The sequence below is a fragment of the Drosophila suzukii genome, chromosome 3, assembly GCF_043229965.1.
Source record: "Drosophila suzukii chromosome 3, CBGP_Dsuzu_IsoJpt1.0, whole genome shotgun sequence".
Classification (NCBI taxonomy): domain Eukaryota; kingdom Metazoa; phylum Arthropoda; class Insecta; order Diptera; family Drosophilidae; genus Drosophila; species Drosophila suzukii.
The window spans coordinates 23070152-23091816 of NC_092082.1; the positions used below are offsets into that span (position 1 = coordinate 23070152).

The 21665-nt window shown below is 34.7% G+C and overlaps 2 protein-coding genes across 5 annotated transcripts in view; one reads left to right on the plus strand and one right to left on the minus strand.

The window, feature by feature from the left end:
• Positions 1-21665, minus strand: part of ftz-f1 (ftz transcription factor 1) — a 52000-nt gene that overhangs the window by 27424 nt on the left and 2911 nt on the right. For all 3 annotated transcript variants that reach the window (XM_036816510.3, XM_036816508.3, XM_036816509.3), the window contains exon 2: positions 19705-20985. In XM_036816510.3, the coding sequence (XP_036672405.3) occupies positions 19705-20872 (1168 nt within the window). In that variant the 5' untranslated portion in view covers positions 20873-20985. The remainder of the gene's footprint in view (positions 1-19704; positions 20986-21665) is intronic.
• Positions 1-21665, plus strand: part of RpL26 (ribosomal protein L26) — a 165931-nt gene that overhangs the window by 10555 nt on the left and 133711 nt on the right. The gene's annotated exons all lie outside the window — the stretch shown is intronic.

Sequence of the window (21665 nt, forward strand, 5' to 3'; positions counted from 1 at the left end):
AAGAAGAAACGATGACAGTGTGAAATGAGCAAACACAAAGGGGGTGGCGGTGGGTGGTAAGTGGGCGGCGAAAAGGGGGAGGCACAATGAAAAGAGCAAACATGGCAACAACGGCGATTACAACAAAATGCCAGCGACAATAGCAACAACAATCGAGAGCAGCAACAATAAGGGAAAAAAGGCAGCAACAACAGCAAAGTTTTCTCTGCTGACGTCGCGTTAACGCTGCACAAAATATTATTCAAAAAACCTTGACACACTTTTCATATGCCGCACACACACCAGCGCACTCGCACAGATACAAAGCACACACACACACAGATTCAGATAGATTCGCCCAGGGACGGTTTCGACCGCAATTCGCCGCTGCCGCTGCCGCCGCCTCTGCCGACGTCGCCGTCGACGCTAGCCGCTCGAGGAGGAGGTCAGCTTAATGTAGATTTGTATAATTGTGTATTTCTATATATAAATGTGTTCATACACTCTAGAAAAATCCAATCAAAATGCTTTGCCATAAGTTAAGAAACCCAATACATGTTTAAAGTTAACAAAGATTAAAATCTCTATAAATAGCATCTCTACTTATTTAAAGAAAACGTAATCTTCTTTTTTCTTATTAAAACTAATACATTAAATGTTTGGTTTTCATATTTGTATTACTATTTGGAATTTTTTAAATTTGTTAAATAACTCATTGTTTATTTAAGAATAAAGTAAGTAGCTATAAATCTATTTATTACATTAACTATTACTTATACAGTTATAATTATGAGAGAGAATATCTTAAATTTTGAAATTAATTTATCGATCACCTAAGGAAACTAAGATCCATCTTTGAAAGAGGGAGAAATCGAAAATGTTACCATCCTAAGATTTTAGTATATTTTTATAGGTTACTTAAGAATGTATACCTTTTATAGGCAACGGAAAACATGTAAAAATCCGAATCATTAGATTCCTTATATTATATTTCTAGCAGTGCACTTTACAAAACTCGTAATACACATTTAGTCAAAGTGCACTTTTTCAATGCGCAATAAATTACGCATACCACCCGTTGACCCTCTCCTGCCCGCCTCATCGCACTCTTGTCTCACCCATTCAACCCTTTTGGCCAATTTAAATGATTAACGCATCTAAATTATACAATATTTAATATTTTATTTTATCCTTTAATTCTGCTTTGTTGGTTTCATTAGCTGGCATTAAATACGTTATAGCACATTTGTAATGAGGTCAGCCGAGTGTTGTATCTTTTTTGTTATTTTTGTAGAACGCCGGCGTCGCAGTCTGCTGCTCTGCTTCGTCTGTCTATCTTTTCTGTCATGTGGAATATCATCACAAATCGAAAAGTGCGGTGGAACAGGTGTGGCCCAATGTGGTTTTTGATTGCCATGCTTTACCCAGTTATTTATTTATTTTAATCAATCACTTTGGTGGGTTAATATGAAAAGAATTTTTGCTGGACCTTATGGGTTATAATTGGGGTAAAATGGACTGGATTTCTTATGATGTTTTCAAAGATATATAGTTTTTAAGAATTCGCGTCATTCTGAGATCATTCAGACCAGGTCATAAGATTGATTTGATAGATTTAAGATAGAAGTTTCGTAGGATCTCCATATATATATCATACTAAGATCATTCGGTTCAGGTAATAAAATTAAAAAAAGACCATGGCTTATTGTAAAATTAAAATTACCGCCAAGAAATTTTTGAAATTGGAAGGCCAAGTACCAAGTAAACCAAATATATTGTACATTATATTGAGTTTTTAATAAAATCTGACGTTTAATATGGGTTTCAAAGAAAAACTGACCCCCTTGTAGTATACTGTTTTTTGGAAAATGTTTTCTTTAGACTAACTGATAAAACTTATAATTTTAAAAAGAAAATCCTTTCACAAATATCCTTAATTTCAAACTATTCTACTTTTCTGTTATATTTGAGACTTTGCTGCGACTTTTCGGCGAATTCTTCAGATCCTTTTCACTTTTTCACCGGCCTTTACTTTCCCTTTTGGGGATGACTCCTCTTTACCTTTCCTTATTACATAAAATTCCGCGAATTTTATTCAAAACTCAGAGGCCTGGTGACCACGTGCTAATAGCTGACTAATCCCCGCCTGGAATTTCAATTGCAATAAGCCTGCAAAAAATCGCTGTAAATATTGTATTTTATTTTCGCATCGTCTGTTGTTGATTTGCTCGATTTTCTGGTACCGATTTGGTGCTTCTTCTACGTCTTGTTTGTGCAAAAAGGAAAAATATACAATATACAATATACAATAACAGAAAAAGAAAAAGAAACACACGCCGAGCACAGAGACTGCAATTCATTTAAAACGTAGCCGCCCCCTCGGCCGACGCCCCTGCCTCTCTGCAGTCGTTGCAGTTGACGAAGCTCGAAACTGGGTCACGAGGCCACAAAAACAATTGCAAGCGGCAAAAAGGGGGGTTTTCAGAGAGGGGCTGCTTGGCGTCGGGTGTTTTTTCTGCTTAAAATGCAGTGCGCGTTTTTTAAGGGGGGTGTTTGCGGCGACGGGGGGACTGTGGCCCCAAAGCGAGGGTGTGTAGACGCTTTTTTTTATTAGTGGGTGGGTGGGTTTCGGATCCTTCAAGCCTCCGCCCGATGCGTAGAAACAAATGAGTTGCATTTGCCTGCAACGGAAAAGGGGGTTTGTGTGTTCGGGGTGCTCTCAAAGGGGGGTAAAATAGGAGAGGATGGGCGTAGGAAAGGGGGTGCGGCTGCCGAGGGACCGCTGTGGGACAGGACTCGTTTCTAGTTTGCAATTTGGGTCACCCAAAAGAAACTCGACTAATTGAAAAAATACCATTTTAGCCATGCATTTTTGTGGCAGAAACTTGCTAGACTTGTGCACTAATTAAGTTGAGTAGTTTTAAATTTAAGAAATACAATTTCTATTAAAAATTTTTCAACATTTTAATAGGATTCATAATAAAAAAAAAAACAATTTTAAAATATTTAAAGAAAAAATGCAAAATAAATAAATATCGTTAAACTTGATTGAATTGTTATATATTAAAATAAAAATTAACCTTAATTTTAATTTTTTTACATACTTATGTGAATTGTTTTGATTTTGTTTTTAAAAATATTCAATTTAATTATTTAGTTTTAACTTGGGAACTGTTAAAAAATTAAATTACTGGACAAATTGATTCCAAGGTCAATTTATTCATGGTATTTGTTATACTTCACAATTTCAAAAACAAGCATTTCAGATTATGATGAAAACTTATCGAATTATTTGCCTTTATGTAAATAACGTGGTTACATAGTAATTTATGGTCAGTCTGCCCGCTCGTTCGATCACAAAAATCAATAAATAAAACACGAACAACTACAAAACTTGTTACAAAAAATCTAAACATGATGGTCAATGTATGTAAAGGCGTCGTCTTTTATCTTTTAATCCAACATTTGGGTGTCTTTACTTCGTCTTTTGCTGAGCATTGTCCGCATATATTTAAAAGTTTTTTGTATTTATTAATAATGTTCATAGATGGCATGTACATTATTTTCGAATATGTTTAATGTTAATTGTTTGACAGCGGCAAAAAGGAAAATCTGCCCAATTAGGCAGACATGAGTTGTGTTTTTTCTCGTATTATTGTTGTTGAATTTGGACTGCGGCCACCTTGAGCCTTTAACAACAATAATTAAAGAAACCAACAATTTTAACAATTTTTAATTCACATTTGAATAGCGCGGCGTGTGTTGAATTGTGTGTCTCTGCCTCGCTTTTTCTATATTGCTGCGGTTTTCATAAACTTTGTTGCTGTTTCTCTGCGGTTTTTGGGTTTTTGGCACACCAAAATCGTTGAGATTCCAATGCTGAGCAAGCCGAAAACAGATTTATGAATCGCAAAAATGCTAATATGCATACTTTATGTGAACAATATTTGCGATTCATTATATTTGATGAGCGCTACTTTACTTAAGAAATTACAAAAGGTTTAAATTATATAGGTGATTAAAAATATAATATAATATAATGGGCGAGTTATTCAACTCTAAGTTATTATTGGTTAATTTATCCTATTTAAAAATAGGTAATTTAAATATATTTTCATAGAAAATAAAGTTTGTGTTCTTTTTTGACAAATATCCATCTAAAAGCATAAGAAAGATAGATATTTTTTCAACATTTAGTATAAAGTCGAACACCATAGTTGAGAGTATTTCAAAAATACAATTAAACATGTTTTGTTTACAGTTTAATTAGTGTTTTACAACACAACAAAAATCAAAGGCGGCTTTTGCATAAAATGCAAATTAGAAAAACCATATTTTGTAACATTTTTGGATTTTAAAACGGAAAATTCGTTTCATCTTGCCAATGCAAATAGTAAACAAATAAATATTTACTTAAAATTCCCGAATTCCAACCACCAGAAACCAAATTGCGGTGATTAAAATGCCAAAACTATTTCTAATGGTGTTTGGAAAAAGAGCAGAGACACGTTTTTGGCCAAGCAAAATAAATCGGGGCAAAAACAAAAACCGAAAAGAAGCCAAATCAGAAACAGAAAAATAAAAAAGCCAGAGGAAAATCGTATGAAGAAGCTTGGAAATATATAAAATAAAATTTGCCTCGTCTGGCGGCTGTCAAAAAAACGTCGACGGCGACGCTGACGTCGCAGCAGCGCTGCCTCGTTGTTAGATATGGTGACCCACTAACCTACTTTTTCTGAAAACGTTGAAGCTTTTTACGTATAAACACACACACACACACACACACAGTTGCACGTATATTTTTTCTTTAGTGCTTCATTTTTTTTTGTGATTAAAATTATATAAACAAAGTGGAAATATTCAACAACGCAATCGACACAGAAACAAAAAATAAAGAAGAAATAATGAAAATGAAAATGAACAGAGAGAAGCGTTTTACTTGAGCGTGTGTGTGTGAGGAAAGAGCACAGAGAGCTTTTTGTTAAACGCAAAAACAAAAACCCAAAACCACAAGCGAGAGATTCCCACACAAAAAAAAAACGATTCACATAAAAAAAGCACACGCAATAACAATTCCCGCCCCACACGCACCGAAGCTCCCACCCACCCCCTCGCCCGCCCCCCGTTCTCCCATTATTCCCCAAAAAAAACTACAAAAACTTTTTAATATTGAACCTAACCCAACAAAAAACGCTGAAAACGACACAAAAACGAAACAAAAAAAGCTCACGCACATTGTTATTATGCTCCCCGTCCCCCACTCACTCCCTCTCTCTCTCACTCCCTCTATACCCGTCTCTTTCCCTGGCTAAGCTGATATTTTTGGCAGCTTTTTTCAATGCGTAAAGGGCAACCTACAGAAAAATTCTTACAGACCGAGTCTTTAGGTACCCTGGTATTTATTTTACTTGTAAGTATAAAAAATCATTTGAAGTCAAGTTCTGGAATTTATAAATATATAAGATGATATTATTTAAAAAATAATTCCTTTTCATCGATAATCCTATTTAACTTAATACCGCTGTTTAATAAAATATTAGTATTATTGATAAGCATTGAAGTGCTAGTATATTTTTTGGCAAAAAATACTGGTTTAAAAGGTTTTTCAAAATAATCATTGAAGTAATGCATTTTCGAAAAAAAAAAAGTAACAACTTTTAGATAAAGTATATTTACTCATACAAAACACCCACCGAAAGAGTATACCCAAAAAAAAATACTGAAACAATCAACAGTGTGAAGCGTTCACGATCGTTTGCGCAATTTTGCTCATTCATCGCACGCACTTTCGTTTTTTTCGGGTTTTTTGGTTTGTTTTGTATTTTGAAATACATTTTGGTTATATTTCGTTGTTGTTGGCGACCGACTACGTTTTTCCAATCAATTTCATCAATTTACGTTAAGTTTTTACTTCGGTTCCGTTTTGTCAGGGAAAGTCCCATTGTATCCAACGCCATATGGTTGGATTTGGCATGAGCTGGATGTGAATACGGAATGGGTTGAGTATGTGACCCATTTCGAGAGGTTTTTTAAGGGTTTCATAGATCAACGGATAAGGATTTTGGTGGGTTGGGGGAGGATTAGTTTGACCTATCAAAGGACTTTTTCCGAAGATAAATAAATAATCGATGTTATGTAATGATTATGGAATGAGTCAAACCCTTTAAGTATGTAATAATCTTCAATAGGCGTTTTAAATTTTTGAAAGGTTTATATTCAATTACAATAGCGTGCATTTTACATGTAAAATCCTTCGAACTCTTCTGTTTCTTGTTCATATAATGGTATCACCTTGAGTTCTATTCTCTATCAATCGATTTAGGGGCTCCCATACCTTTATTGTGCAACTCACAACCATTTGATTGGCACATTATCCTTCTAAACCGTTCTGTGCTTATTCAACCACAGTGTTATCTTTTCCCGGCGGTTCATCTCGCCGACTCAATTCCTAGTATTTTCTTTACGATTTCGTCTCCATTTCGACCCATTGCGAGGAGCATATTCAGGGATATGGAAACAAATGTACCGATGTGTAAGCATGCACCACCCACTGAGAACCCATTTTACCACCCATCAGTCACACGCAGCTGTAGCCATGTACTAGATTTGTACATACTTCCATAATATACCATATAGAAAAACGTTCAGATAGAGAGAGAAAGATAGAGGCCGAGTGAGAGAGAGGGCACTCGGCTTGAACCGATGACTGCGACGACTCTTGGCTGGTTTGGTAATCAAATCTAGGTGACCCAAATTGCACTGACCTAGTTTTTAGCAGAGGGAGGGTCGAAATCGCCACCCAACAGCAAGTGGGAGAAGCAACTGCAACGAAATGTGTCCTTTGAGATCGTGTTTTGATGCAACAACGCCTTAAATTAAAGCCACAAGCCTCGGTGACTCACATCTCTAAAGCCGGAATGTAAAGTTTTAGCTGCTTGGTTTTTCTTTTCCCTTTACGATCTTTTTGTATAAAACCCCTGCTTAAGCAAGTCATAAAACCAACAGCCGTTGAAATGTTTCTTTATTATTTTCGTGTGCTTGTGCATTGCAATGTTAATTCAAGTGAAGGACAAATAATATGCAAGTTGACAATGGAGCGGAATGACGAATGACAATGCGGTGGTGTCAACAGCTTTGGGTTAAAGTTAAACGGTGTCAAAACTAATTAATTTGTTTGCCAAGTGAAGGATTTTGCAACTGGTGGATTGGCTTGCAAACAAACCAAGAATTTTAATCAACTTCTGCATGTTTTGCCTTCATAACTCTGTCTTTTTATCTTGTCAGACCGCCTTTCAAATAAGTAAATATATATTTTTTGTAAAGTATTCGTTACTAAAATGTTTAACAGATAAAGAAATATTATTATAATAATATTCGCACTGAATACCACATTGAATATTTTATTGAAGATTAAGTAAGTGTACGTAGATACATTTTATTTGAATACTAACAAAATACTGTACTAAAATACTAAAAAATAAGAAATTACAATTTACTGAATATTAAAAAATGTATTTTTAAAATCAAATTAAAGCATTTCTAAACTTATTTAAATACTTTCAACATGTTTAATAAGATTTTAAAACAACTTCAAATAATTTATTTGAGATTGGAATAATATTTATTATTGTTTTTATAATAATTTACTAAATAGTTATAATATATCATAAAATACCAATTTTAAATTTTTTAAATTCTTCCATAAGAGTTTTTAAAAATTACAAAGAAATGAATGAGAAAGCATCTCCCCAAACTAAAATTTGTCTCGCAACCGACTTTTATTACAATTTGTAGCCATTCAATTAATCCATTTGCACAAGAGTCAAATTGAGTGCCAAAAAGACATACAAAAATATTATTTTTACAAAATAGAAAAATGAAATTGATTTCGAAACCAAACGCACGAGAAGCAAAAAAAAACTTTACGCAATTTTTGAGCTGTTAGTGTGTGCGATGTCTGTACATCAAGACAATAAAAACACTCACACTATCGCCCAGATAGGCCGACAAATTATGTAAGTTCACGTGAAAAGCAACAACACGAGATACAGAAAAAATAATACTCAAATATACTAAATATGGAGGAGGGGGAGGGGTTGGAAAAACAGTTTCAATGTCTGTTTTATGTTATGTTTTTCACAGTTTTCTGTTTGCCTAGCTGCAATTATTATTACAATGTTATATGGCTGCCATGATCTAAATTTCCCAACTAATTATTGCGACAAAATACCAGACTGCGGGGGGCGGTGTGCGATATGCAAAATGCGTATGAGTTATTTTAGTTTTTATTTAAATTGACAGCACTGGTCGAAATAATAGTGTTGAAGAAATAAGGTATGTTTACTAACTTACATGGAATTTAGGCCATTTTTTAAAAACCCAAATTGAATCCGCATGATTTGTGAAGAAAATTTAATGGATGGTTGTACAGAAATATTCATTAATGCATGAAAAAATGTTTTTAAAAATCAACCCGAGTTTTAAGAGTGTCTTAAAGTGTGTTCTGCCTTATTATAAAAAAAAACAACAAATCATCCTTGACCTTATATTGACAATCGGAATCAAGCTCATGTCATTGTGTAGCACACACAAACAAATGTTATGGGTTAGGTATTTGTAAAAAAAAAAGTTTAACAACTGTTAAAAATAGTGACGATAATTTTATTGTTACTTTGGTAACTATTTAATAGTAAAACTACCATAAAACAGTAAGTTCTTGTTGTTGGTAGAGTAACTATTTTTCGTTGGTCGAATTGACAATTTGATGAGTTCGGACCATTTAAATATTATGTTGGTCAATTTTACCTAATGCCTCTGCCCCTCACTTTCTATAAATACAAAGTTAAATGTATTTTAAGAGATTATGACAGAAGTCTCAGTTTTTTCCAGGGACCGTAACAGTTATAACTTTTACTTTAAAAATACTTTTTTAATCGTTATTCATCACCTATTATTTAAAAGTCTTTAAGTAACTGTAATTTTTCAACTTTTATATAAAATAAAAGTTTACTGAAAACTTTAAGTCTTCCCGTATCTTTTATTCAATTATTTTTAGTAAGTTTTAAGATAACTATTACTGAAATGATATAAATTACTGTTACTCCAGGATTTTTACTGAAAAAGTTAATAAATAATGCTTATTTAATGATCAAAAACATAAGTCTTAAATATCTGTTGCCAACGGGAATGACACAGAAAACCCGTCTGTTGGAATTCGGTTGGTTCCTCTTGTTCTAAAGAATTCGCGAAGTCATATTTTTCGGAATTCATGGATGGCATTAAAGTTTAAACGGTCAGCACTAACAAATTTTGTACAATGGTCAATAGTGGTTGAAAAATTCGCGGATTCATTAAAACCTTTTTTAATTAATTAAATACAATAATTAAACTACTACCTATTAATATACTATCCTTTTTCTTATATATTATATCTGGTTGATGGCAAATACCACTATTAATTTGACCATCGCTATACAAATAAGCTCGTATCACTTTTTTTCCAATCTAAACACACACTCCATCTTGCTCTGGCAAACGGTCTCATTTTCGGTCATGTGTGCGCAGGAGCGAGACAAAAACTTGGCCAAGTGCAGTAGGCCATGCAAATAGTCAAAGTGGGTCAAAAAGTGGCTATCAAAAGCTATATCAACAGCAACTATGGCCGCCATTCGAACCGAAAGCTCCGTCTTGCTTCGTTCCTTCTTCGGATTTTTTCGTATCAGCAGATAAGCCGAACACGAATTGTAAGCAAAATTATAAAAATAAATAAAAACGAAACGCACTTCCCCCTCTCCACCGCCGAAAAAGACAATTTCTTGTTTATTTAAATATGAGAAGAGTGACAACACGGACAGCAACAACAATGAGCATATGAAATATGGTTACATCATAGCGACATATGGCTGAGGTGTAAATTATTTCAGTATTTGCTGTAACAATTTTTATTTTTATATTGGTTTAAAGGTCTAAGGTTTGATTATGAAATTTGGGAGGTGCGATTAAATGCGTTTGATATTTACGGCCTTGATAAGCTGTTTATATTTTTGTTGTCACGTGTTTAATTATTTCTATAAATACTTGGTAATTCGGGAAGCAAATATGAGATAATGCAAATGTGGAGTAAAATATATGAAAAATATGAAATATGGTTACATCATAGCGACATATGGCTGAGGTGTAAATTATTTCAGTATTTGCTGTAACAATTTTTATTTTTATATTGGTTTAAAGGTCTAAGGTTTGATTATGAAATTTGGGAGGTGCGATTAAATGCGTTTGATATTTACGGCCTTGATAAGCTGTTTATATTTTTGTTGTCACGTGTTTAATTATTTCTATAAATACTTGGTAATTCGGGAAGCAAATATGAGATAATGCAAATGTGGAGTAAAATTTGAATGAATAGTACTAATACAACAATAACTATCATATGAATAATGAATATTTTATAAAGATGTTACAATTATTCTTTGCGATTTTAGTTAATGTATGACTTTTTTATAATTAAAAGTTAAAAGGGTTATAGTTAGATACTTATATTTTAAATTATTTGAAAAATAACTTTTCCAATCTGTGTTTAAGTCTTGTGATATTTTTTTAGGAACAAACAACGAGATCATAATTTTTTTGGAATTTTAATTTGATTGATTTTTAAAAATCTCTAATGCATACTTTTTTTAATTTTTTAAAATTATAACCGATTGAATATTAACTGCATTTAAATAAACAAGAGCTCAATAATCTTAATATCTTTTACTGTTTTTGTATCCGCTTATCTGCTCAAAATTAAAATTGATCCAAAGTACCACTTCTCTTTAAGCCTGAAAATCATAGGGAATTTCCAGCCCAACACAAACTCTTGAGTAATTAGCCTTCCCCAAAGCAATTTCAGCATTTGAAAGCATTTAAGTTTACAACTACAGACAAATCATAAATAATCATAATTGCTGCATAAATAACTTCATTGTCTCCTTCGTGCTTACCGAATTACCTCAGGGGGTGAAAACAAAAAAAAAAGGCCAGAAAGAAGGCAAAAATGAGTCAAGACCTGCCGCAACAATTTCAAAAAAGCAAAGTAAGCAAAAAGTACCTACATAAATAAAAATGCAAACAAAAGTACATGTAAGTGGAAAAAAGGGAAGTGTCAACAGAAAGTGCAATGGGCAAAAAAAATTGTTTTTCGAGTTAAACAAGGAAAAAAAAACAAATGAAATGTGACAACTGCGATAAGGTGGAAGTGATAAGAGCAAATTGTTCGCTGCCTCTTTTTTAATTCAGTCAAGCGAGCTTATCTGCAAAAGTGCGTTTTTTGTCCCATTTACCTAAACTGCAAACAGTTGTTCTCATTTCGCAGTTGCAGATTCTTTTTTCTTGTTTTTCTTTTAATTTTTGCTGGTTTTATTTTTATTTTCTGAATGATGTATTTTTCCTCTTTTATTCATGTGAGCTTTGTAGCGAAAAGCTCACATGAGTTTTTTATTTGTTTTAGTTTGCATTGCATTGCTGTTTTTGAAAAGCTTGCCAGTTTTTTATGGCGCGTGGGTATTTTTTATTTGTTTTGTATCTGTATCTGTTTCTGTTTCAGATTCAAAATCTGTATCTTTTCATCTTTGTCTGCTATCTCTTGAGTTTTAAGATCGTTTAAGTTCCCGTTTTATTTGCTCGCTTTTTTGCAGTTGGCGCCACTCAACTATGCACACACACTCTCACAGCAGCCAAATGCACGCACACTTGTGCAAACTGCAAAAGCTCGCGTCGGCCGGCAAAAGCTCTAGTATGCGGGTTCTTTATCTACGCCCCTCTGTGTGTGTGTGTGTGCGTGCGGAGGAGTGCGAGTGTGTTGGTGAGACAGCCGCCTGCAAAAGCAAATTTTACCATTTTTTTTTTCAAGAATAAACTATTTGCGCGTGTAGTTGTGACTGGAAGATTAAAAAACTGTTCAACTTGGACGATTTGTGAATGCGCTGCGTGTGGTCGGCAAAAGGAAATGGAAGAGGACGAGAAAGAAAGGAAGAGAAGAAAAGGCACACAGCCATGCACACAAAATAACGTAAAGTAGCTCTACTTCAATCCACACTTCCATTATTCCAACATTTCTTTATAAAAGATACTTTTACTTCTTTGGAATATAAAACGAATTGAGTTTAAATAAAGATGGTACTTTGTTTTATTTTATTTTTTTTAACGAGCTGTTTATATTTCTATTTTATATTCCTTTTTTGGATTTTATTATTTTTTACGAATGCAACATTTGTTCTCTAAATACCACAGCTCCCTAAACTATTTTATATTTAGCGTTCATTTACTTAATAACAGGTTCTGTTTTTAACATTTCAATGATTTGTGAAGAAAAGTTCCTATTATTACTCACAATTACTTTTAAATACACCTCATTTCTAAAGAATGCTCCCAAAGCCTTATCAATTTGTTTGATCAATTAATCGCAGCGATAGTTCTACAACCAATTCCATTTAGAATCAATCAAGGTTGAAAACAGTAAATCGCTAAAAATCAGGTTAAGTATTCTCTTTGCCTTTTCGCCGCATAATTATTTATTGATAACCAATCAGTGAAGCTGACACATGATGTATACGTAACGCAAAAAGCCGACATTACGTATACGCCGCGATAAGCGAAGATAAGAGCCGGGTTGTACAAGTATCTCAGCTGTGCAATGCCCACTCCTGCCCGATTTCAATGCTCGTGGTAAATGTAACAGCGCAATTTCAAGGAGGGAGAACCGATAGTAAGGTGCAAACGGAATTTAACGGGTTACGATGCCAGTAAATATGGCAATAAAAACTGTTTAATGACAATAAAACCAATCAACTTACAAATAAACAAGGTTTGAAAAAAAGAAAATGGGTTAAAGCATACAATTTATAATGAATTAAATGAATATCATCGTGCTATTTTCGATAATATAAAATTTGGAATTATCTACAATATCAACCTGGTTCGTTTAATTCACTATAAATGTTATACTTGTAACCATTTTTGTTTTTTCTTTAAAAAAATTTAAACCGATTAGATCAAATCTTGTTGCACGTATGGATGGGAAACATATAAACGATATAAGCCATTAGAAGAGTTTTTTTATCAACGGGGGTGTCAAAGAAATATTTCTGAATTCTTTCGCAAATGACCATCGAAATCAAGAAGGTTATAATACATACAAAATACATTATAATACCTTCATATGGAAATAAGATGTACACCCTTAAAAAATTTATGAATTTCTGATTTTAAAAAAATTATATTTACTATTTTTACAAAATAAATGTTATATTGAAATCTGTATGAATACCTTCTAAGAATGTTTTTGGAAAATAATCTGCACTGAAAGGTAGGCAACATATTACATTTGTAAGTAGTCTGCAAACCACATAAAAATTAATTTAAAATAATTTCATAAAATAAATTAGAAGTAGACAACCCCGAAAAAATATCAATTAAATAAATAAACACAAAGAAAATAGAATGCAACTGGGTCAGGGTGCAAGTGCGAAAGAGATGCGCACAGCGGATGAGCAAGGGAGACGGCTAGAGAAAATGAGAATCAGCTTGTGCAGCGCGAAAAGGAAAATCAATGCGCATTCTCTGTTTGTTTTCGCTCTGCCTCTCTCTCTCCCTCTCTCTCGCGGCGACTGCATCTCTCGCTGCACAAATGCCACCCATTCCCCACCCATTTGGCATTGCAAAATTAGTGCAAGCAGCGCTGCCGGCGTCGGCAGAATGGCAAACATCGAATGTGGCACAGGGTCAACTGGCGACCCATTAGCACACTTTTCCGAGGGGGCGGGGGCGGGGGGCAGGGGGAGTGGCAGTTATAGGAGCCAGACGCCCCAGACATTACGAGAGTGCGAGACCCACTCTCAATGGCATTCGCCTTTTTTCGAGCTAAGGTTAACAACAATAAAATGGTCAAAGCGACGCAGTAACAATAACAGCATTAGGCAACAAAAAGAAAAACACATTTTCCATTTGCATCATCAAACAAATGAAAAGTTGCAGCAACAATAGATGATAATTTTATGGGCGATTATTCAAGAGGGGGAATGTATTTATATTATAAAAATATTAAATCGCTTGGATATTATGAAGATATAAAAACTGTTAAGATTAAAAAGTTAGTTTAAGTTATATACCATTTTTCAAGAGCCTAAAAGTATTTATAATAAATATCCAATTAATAAAGCTAAGTTATTGGAGATTATAAATTTCAGTTTCATGTTTATGATGTATGCATTTAAGCTTTTTTATGGGGTTTCGTTTAATAAAAACCTTACTTTATTCCTTATTAAAAATCATTTATCAAACTTATAACCTTTAAACATATACACATACCAAAAATTCCTTTATTAAGTTATTTATCTAACGATTTTTTAGTATTATTTAACTTACTACAATTATAATTATTTCACCCCTTGAAAAAATCAAGTTTAAAATTTAAAAACCCTGTGGTAATACGATTCCCAGTTTTCAATGCAGACCCTGGAGGGTTCAACGATTCTTTCATATACAAACTTTAATTACTAATTCAGCAATTTATAAAAAACAAACCTTAGGTTTGATTAAAAGAAAAACATTCCTCGGAAACCCGACTAATAAACCAATTACTATGCACTTAGTTAAACAATTTGCAAACAAAACTAAGTGCCCACCCCCTTCGATTGCCCGTTCTAATTGCCTGCATTATCGTTATTAGTATTGTTCAGTTGCCACAATTGAATGCTTCGGTTTGGGTTTTGTTTTATTTCTGTTCTTAAGGGCACACGCGGCTCTACTAAACTAAACTTGATATTTTTCAATGCTCTATCCTTGGTTGCATTTACAAGATTTCTGTTTTCTGATCGCTTGACTAAGCCTTATTGTTTCGGTATCGGTGTATTTAGTTTAGGTTCAATTACCAATTTGCGGTTGGGCTTGCCAATGGCGAATCGTGAGAAAGAATTAGAATTCAACGCAAGTGTGAATGACCAATGTGGAGGATAGAATGTGGGGGATTTTTAAACTTGCTTCACTTAATTGCTTGCTAATTGCACTTAATATTATTTGAAAGACCAGACAATTGGCCATTAGGCCATGTTTAAATTAAGGGAATTACTCCATACAGTTTAAAATTCGATAAATCATTGGTATTCGAGTCAATCATTGAGTGGGTTTAAATGCATTACAATGACCTTCTTTAAGGAGTTTCAACAGTTTAATAGTTAAATATATTTGGAACAAGTGATCAGAGCATAAATTTCACAATATATAGTATTTAAATTTAAATATCATATTAAAAATTATAGTTTGTTTATTTACATTGGTTCTAAAATAACCAAAAACAATCTAAATATTTGTTCCTAGCCAATGAACTTAACTACAGTTTTCTAGTTTCTATTCAATTAAATTTAAACCCATAATCAGCCTATTTTTCCTGACCTTTTAAGAGCTTAAAGAAATTTTCAAAACAACCTGCTACCAGGTCAACCCATATTCCACACTGCCCCTTTTAAATCTTTAAACTGCTCCCAATGCCAAACAACCAGCCATTTCCACCAAATCCTTTTTCAAAGTCAAGCCACCAAACGAACCGAAGGTCGGAGCTTAAATCAGACATGGCAGACATAATTTGCATATAGAAGCACCTTGAACACCCAAGGACTCTCCGCGGGGGGTGGCAATGTCCTTGGAACTTAGCCCCTCGAACGCCGACAGCCTTCGCATTAATCTAAGGACCTTGAAATGCATTCGACGCCAGAACCAGCGCATGTAACACTTGTATATATAATCTATATGCTATATGCCACAAGCTATATGCAGTCAATGTCGTGCCCCAATTTGACGCTACTATTTCGCCGTCTTTTTGCGCATTTTTCAAAATGCAACAAGCTGCTAGCTGGCTTTGACCCATTTAAATCCTTTGAGGTGAGCATAGACGCACGACAACGACGCCGGCAGAGGCACAGGCAGCGGCTGAGGCAGCAGCAGCGACGCCGGTGCGGTACGGTGCAATCTGTGTCAATGTCAGCCGGCGTTGCGGGCGGCGGCGGCGGCGTCGGCAAATAAAACCAACTGAGGCAGAACCGCGCCAGCAACAACAGTAGCCGCAACAACAGATGCACTTCGAGAAAGTACTAGTGCATTTTTGTATTTGCTTGAAGAAAAAACATGCAGTTTCACATCAAACATGTAATTTTTAGGTGATAAGGCTTGTAAAAAAATGCTGCCACGTATAGAGCAAGCTAGATAATTGTGCATTTTTGTATCTTCTTGAACAAAAAACATGCAGTTTTACATCAAACAGTTAATTTTTAGGGAACAAGGTTTAGAGAAAGTGCTGAAACGTGTAGAGCTAGTTTGATTAATCGTCTTAACCCTGCATAAGAAATATTTGATCTTTTTATTTAAACGAATGCAATTGTATTTTGTGTGGTCTTTAACATCTAAAAATTAATTTTTGACTTTTAAAAATAAAAAAATTGTCTCTAAAATAGCATAGACTAACGAATTAGTTGCCAGACCCCATGAAATATTTAAAAAATCATCATCACCTTTTTCAATTACAGTACCCAATCTAAACATCAAAAAATATATAAACTTAAGATGTGTAGTGTTTTTAGAGCATCAAAGTTAAACATCAGTTAACTCAATAGTAGGGCTTAAATAGTTTACATTTGAAAATTTTTTTTTAGATGTTTAAATGCATAAATCTTTGTATCTAGTCATTACATTTCTAAACAGATTTTCGCACATTAAACAGAAGTTAGGTTTTAGTAGAAAATAATATAAAATATATTTACTAAAAATATTCAAACCTACAAATTAGCGATATTTTTCAGACTATAAAAAGTGGAGTCTCATTTAATAAATAAGACCAGTATACAAAAAAACAACCCTACAAAAAATAATTTTGTCAAACAATTTATCGGGGTATCTATTGAAAACTCTATTTCTCTCACTGTAGAGAGTGTGCAATAGAGAGCGAAAGAGAGGGGCGAGAACACGCGACTCGCTGCGCCGACTGCGACTGCGACGGCGACATCGGCGGCGCTGCGGCTGATGCACACAATGACCTTCAAATTTCTATGCAATTTCGCTTTTTGTTTTTGTCTCGCATCCTTGGGCCCAATCTCCAATATTAGAAAACGCAAGCGAGCGCAACAACGATTCGTTTGCGCTTGACCCAAATTCTAATGCCCCGCGTGACCTTGCTCCATTTTTCCTCTCTTTCTAAGGATGAAGCGAAAGCAGATGGGAATTTAAGCTGCACTTTGGGGGTTTCCCTCGAAGGCTGCCGAGTGGGCAAAAGTGGGCGGAGTGCCTTTGGAATGGGGTGGCAGATGCGTCTGTCGTTCTGACATTGTCGAATGTCAATAAAGTTAATTTAAAAAGCCAGTATCATGCCACCAAGCGCTGTTTAATCCAAACATATTGCCAACCAAACAAACAAACAGCCTTACATATGTCTCTGGTGTTTGATCATTCATCATCGACTTTTGGCAGGGGTCTGTCTCAGTTTGCTCATTTAATTGCTATTCACGCATCGACAAACGAATCGAGCGAATTTTTCTTATTTGCATTTTACATACTCTATAGGGAGTGGAGGTAACATTTCTTCGATAGGTCAAGATCACCATTAAAACCTTAAAGACTTTGGCATCTTGTATTTCATTTTTTTTTAATAATTTATTGATAGTATCCTTAGAAAAATTATTTTGTAGCTGTGTTAAATAAGTATCTTAAACCTCAAATGAAAATAAATACTTTCCAAATAAGAAATAGTATACTATTTCGCTTTCGGTAAAGGGTTCAAAACTGCCAAGCTTGCAAAAAAGGTTCTAAACATATATAATTTATATGTTTTTGAATAAAAGTATTGTCGTCCCCATTAACAATTTTAAGACTTTGACATCTTGTATTTAATTTTTGTTTAATAATTTATTGATAATATCCTTAGAAACCAAGTTTTAACAATGTATCTTAAACCTCAAATGAAAATAAATACTTTCCAAATGATTTTTCATTTCGCTCTTGGTAAAGGGTTCAAAACTAACAGGCATTTTTTTTAAATATATATAATTTAAATATGTTTTTGGATAAACAAGCATTTAAGCCTTGTCGTTCCCATTAATATTTTAAAGACTTTGACATTTAGTATTTAATTTTTCAATGTATTTTTCATTATATATCCTTACAAAAATTACATTTAAGCTGATTGTTCTCTTTTAATAAGAATCTTAAATAAAGTAAATACTTTCCAGTCGGAAGTAATACAATATTTCGCTTTTAATAAAGGGTTAAATAATGACAAGCTTCCCAAAGAAAATGTTCACAACACTATAATTTATATATACTTTCGGATAAAAGAGCATTTCAGTATTGTCGTCCCCAAAACAAAACCCGAAAGTAGGTTAGTTGCATTTTTATAGACATTTCAAATGGATTTTTATGGCTGCATCCGACGCCAGGCCGAACAACATGGAGCTAAGTGCGAGGCCAGCTGAGCGGAAAAGGGGTTTTGGGGAGGTACGAGAGTGCCCGTGCATATTTAAACTTAGCATTGCACTTGGCACACTAAGATTTAAGACGACCGTCTGGCCGACTGACTGGAACACCGCAGGGGCGGGCTCGCCAGTAATGACAAGCTAGTGAAAATATCAAGGTCTGATTCAATTCCAATTGAAAATGTAAAATGTAATAAACGTCAGCTGCAATGCGTGATAAAATGATTGCGTTTTAATTGGGCGCATTGTCAGCTTGTACTAAAAAGTAGCGTCGATAATATAACTACTTGCAAGGCAGCAGAAACTATTGAAAATATCCTTTATCGCATCAATAAGTATATTATTTATATAATGAGTTTATATTAAAACAACGCATTTATAATTATATACACAGAGAAAACTATCCAAGAACATTGTTCTTGAATTGAGAACATTGTTCTAGAATTGAGAACACTTTTCTTTTGAGAACATTCGTTCTTAAAAACCGTGTAAGTACATTTTGGTATCAATATAAGAACGAAATGGTGAGAAGAGAAAAGTAAAATTGAGTGTATTTAACAACTTTTTGATAAGTATACACTAAGGACTGAACTAGTAGTTTATTTGTACATACAATGTATTTAAATACCGCCAATTCAACTTGATTCGAGCAAAATAAAAACAATTTCAACTTAAAAATTTCGTTCTATTTTTAAGAACATTTTCAATTCAGATGAGAACGTCAGAATTTCAGTGTACAATACATATTTGTAGTTTATATTTTATAGTTACGTTGATTAATATACCTCAGACAAAGCAGTAAAAGCACATCACGTTGTTTTATTGAAAATATCCTTTAAAGGCTAAAAATGTATGCCAAATCTCAAAATCAATAACGGAATATCCTAACTTAAGAGCACCTAAGAATGGTGTTTGTATTGTTGATTAGATTTGTTTTGTTATTTCCACTTTCTTGGCCAGTTAATTAGTTGTTGATATGATATTTTGATATTTTCAGAGTTCGTAATATTTATTAATTTATAAAAATATGCAAATTTCATTTTCCTTGTTGATTATTTGTTGAACCCGCACGTATTTGGTATTTATTTTATCTTAATTATCCTCACTTCTTTTAATTTGTTTTATTTTCACTTTTTGCAGCAACAACAGAATATTGCCAAGCTATTTGCCTTGAGAATTGGAGGGGTTATGGAAAGATATCGTTAAAATCATGAACAAACTATGAACTTACCTCCATTGTCGTCGATTTCCAGGCCGAACTCGTCCTCGGACATGGACTCGTCGTCGCTGCTGAGATTGGAGCCACTGTGGTTGCCGCTTTGCAGGTGGTGTTGCTGCTGCTGGTGGTGTTGCTGCGGTGTGGTGCTGGCGCTGCTAGTGTGGTTGCTGTTGGGCGACGTGGTTTTCGGGGCACAGGAGCTGGCGGCCAGCTCCTCGATGCTGTGCAATGAGCTCCTGGTTGGATTGGCAGTGTTGTTGTTAATGGATGTTGTCGTTGCTACTGGCGCTGCTGATGTTGCTACTATTGTAGTTGCCCCCGATCCCGAACCGGATCCCGATCCCTGCCCCGCTGTGGTGGTGCTGATGTGACTATCATCCTTGCCCACCTGCACCTCAAAGTCCAACAATTGAGCCGTGGTGGAGGACAGGAAATTGCTGGTGGAAACGGAAGTTGAGGAATTGACTTCAAGTGGTTTCAATTGATGATATTCCACGGGCGGCACAATGATGCTAGTAGTGCCGCTGCTGTTGCTGCTGTTTTGGGGATTCTTTTGCAGCAGGGCGGGATCAATGCACTCGTTGGCGCTGCGGTGGGTGGGAAATAGAATATTGGCAAACGATGGCATCGTCACAGATTCGATGATCACCGAATTGCCGTTCGATGGCCTCACTGCCTTAGCCTCCACATTGTTGTTGTTATTATTATTATTATTGGTGTTGGTATTGTTGTTATTATTATTGTTAGTGGTTGTTGTTGCTGCTGTGCCCATGAGTGTCATATTGCTATTGCTGTGTGGATTTGGACTGGCCACAAAGAAACGGTCGCACAAGCCGCTCAAGGAAATGCCGCCATCCAATTGACTGGCATCGATCGTTTGCAATGCACTAAAGTTGTCGGCACTCGCCGATGTTGCAGCTGTTGCAACTGTTGCCGCTGCAGGTCCTATGGTTGCAGTGGCATCCTTCTGTTGCAACTGCAAGTGGGAATAAAAGGGAAGCATTGGGGAACTGCCAGCGGCCAACATTTGATCCTTGTGATGATGTGCTATTAAAAGTTGCTGTTGCTGATGTTGCTGCTGCTGCTGCTGATGTTGCAGGTGGTGATGATTGCCGGTAGCTTCTGTTGCATAGTTGTTGCTGCTGCTCTCCGCCAGCAAAGGTACATTGAAGGTATCCATATTGTTTTTATTTTAATTTAATTCTTTTGTACGTTTCGTTGTGATGTGTGGGATTTTTTGATGATTCGTAGTGGCAGGTAACGATAGTAATAGTAAGTTTAAAATTTAAAGACCTGAAAAGGACAAATTGTTTAATATCAGTTTTAGCTTTACATTGTTTAAAATTGCTAAACATATAAAAATAATAAATGTAAGTAGAACAAGGATTTTAAAGGACTAGGTCGTTCGAAGGTCAAGTTGAAGGTTAGGTCACTGGGAATGTGGGCCAAGGGAAAGCCTAACGGTTATCGAAAGCAGGCCAAGGTCAACTTTTTACAGGAAAAGAGCTTTAAGAGCTTTTTTCGTAGACATTTGGTCATCTAGCCCATGAATTTGTAATTAAATGAATTTACTTTTGTTTTTTTTTACAATATATGGAGCGTACAGTTTTCACGCTAGAATTAAAATTGTAATTGAATCATTTTGGTTACGTCAATACTTGATTGACCCATAAAAACGCCCATAACGCTAACATCTTTCTGACACCCACAATAAATCTAAAGGTTTTATTCATTTTCTTTATTTAATTAAGAATCGGTCCTTGGGACAAACACTAAATTTTATAAATATACATTTCCAAACTTATACATTGAAAAAAAAGGCAATGGAAGGTAGCCTTAGGAATTAATACCTTAGGTCAAAAAATCGTCTTTAGGACTGCCATGTACAGCAGAAGCGTCTAGATGTTGTTAATGTGTATTATTGTTTTGTTTATTATTACCTACATATCTACCGATCTAAAATTAAACAAAAT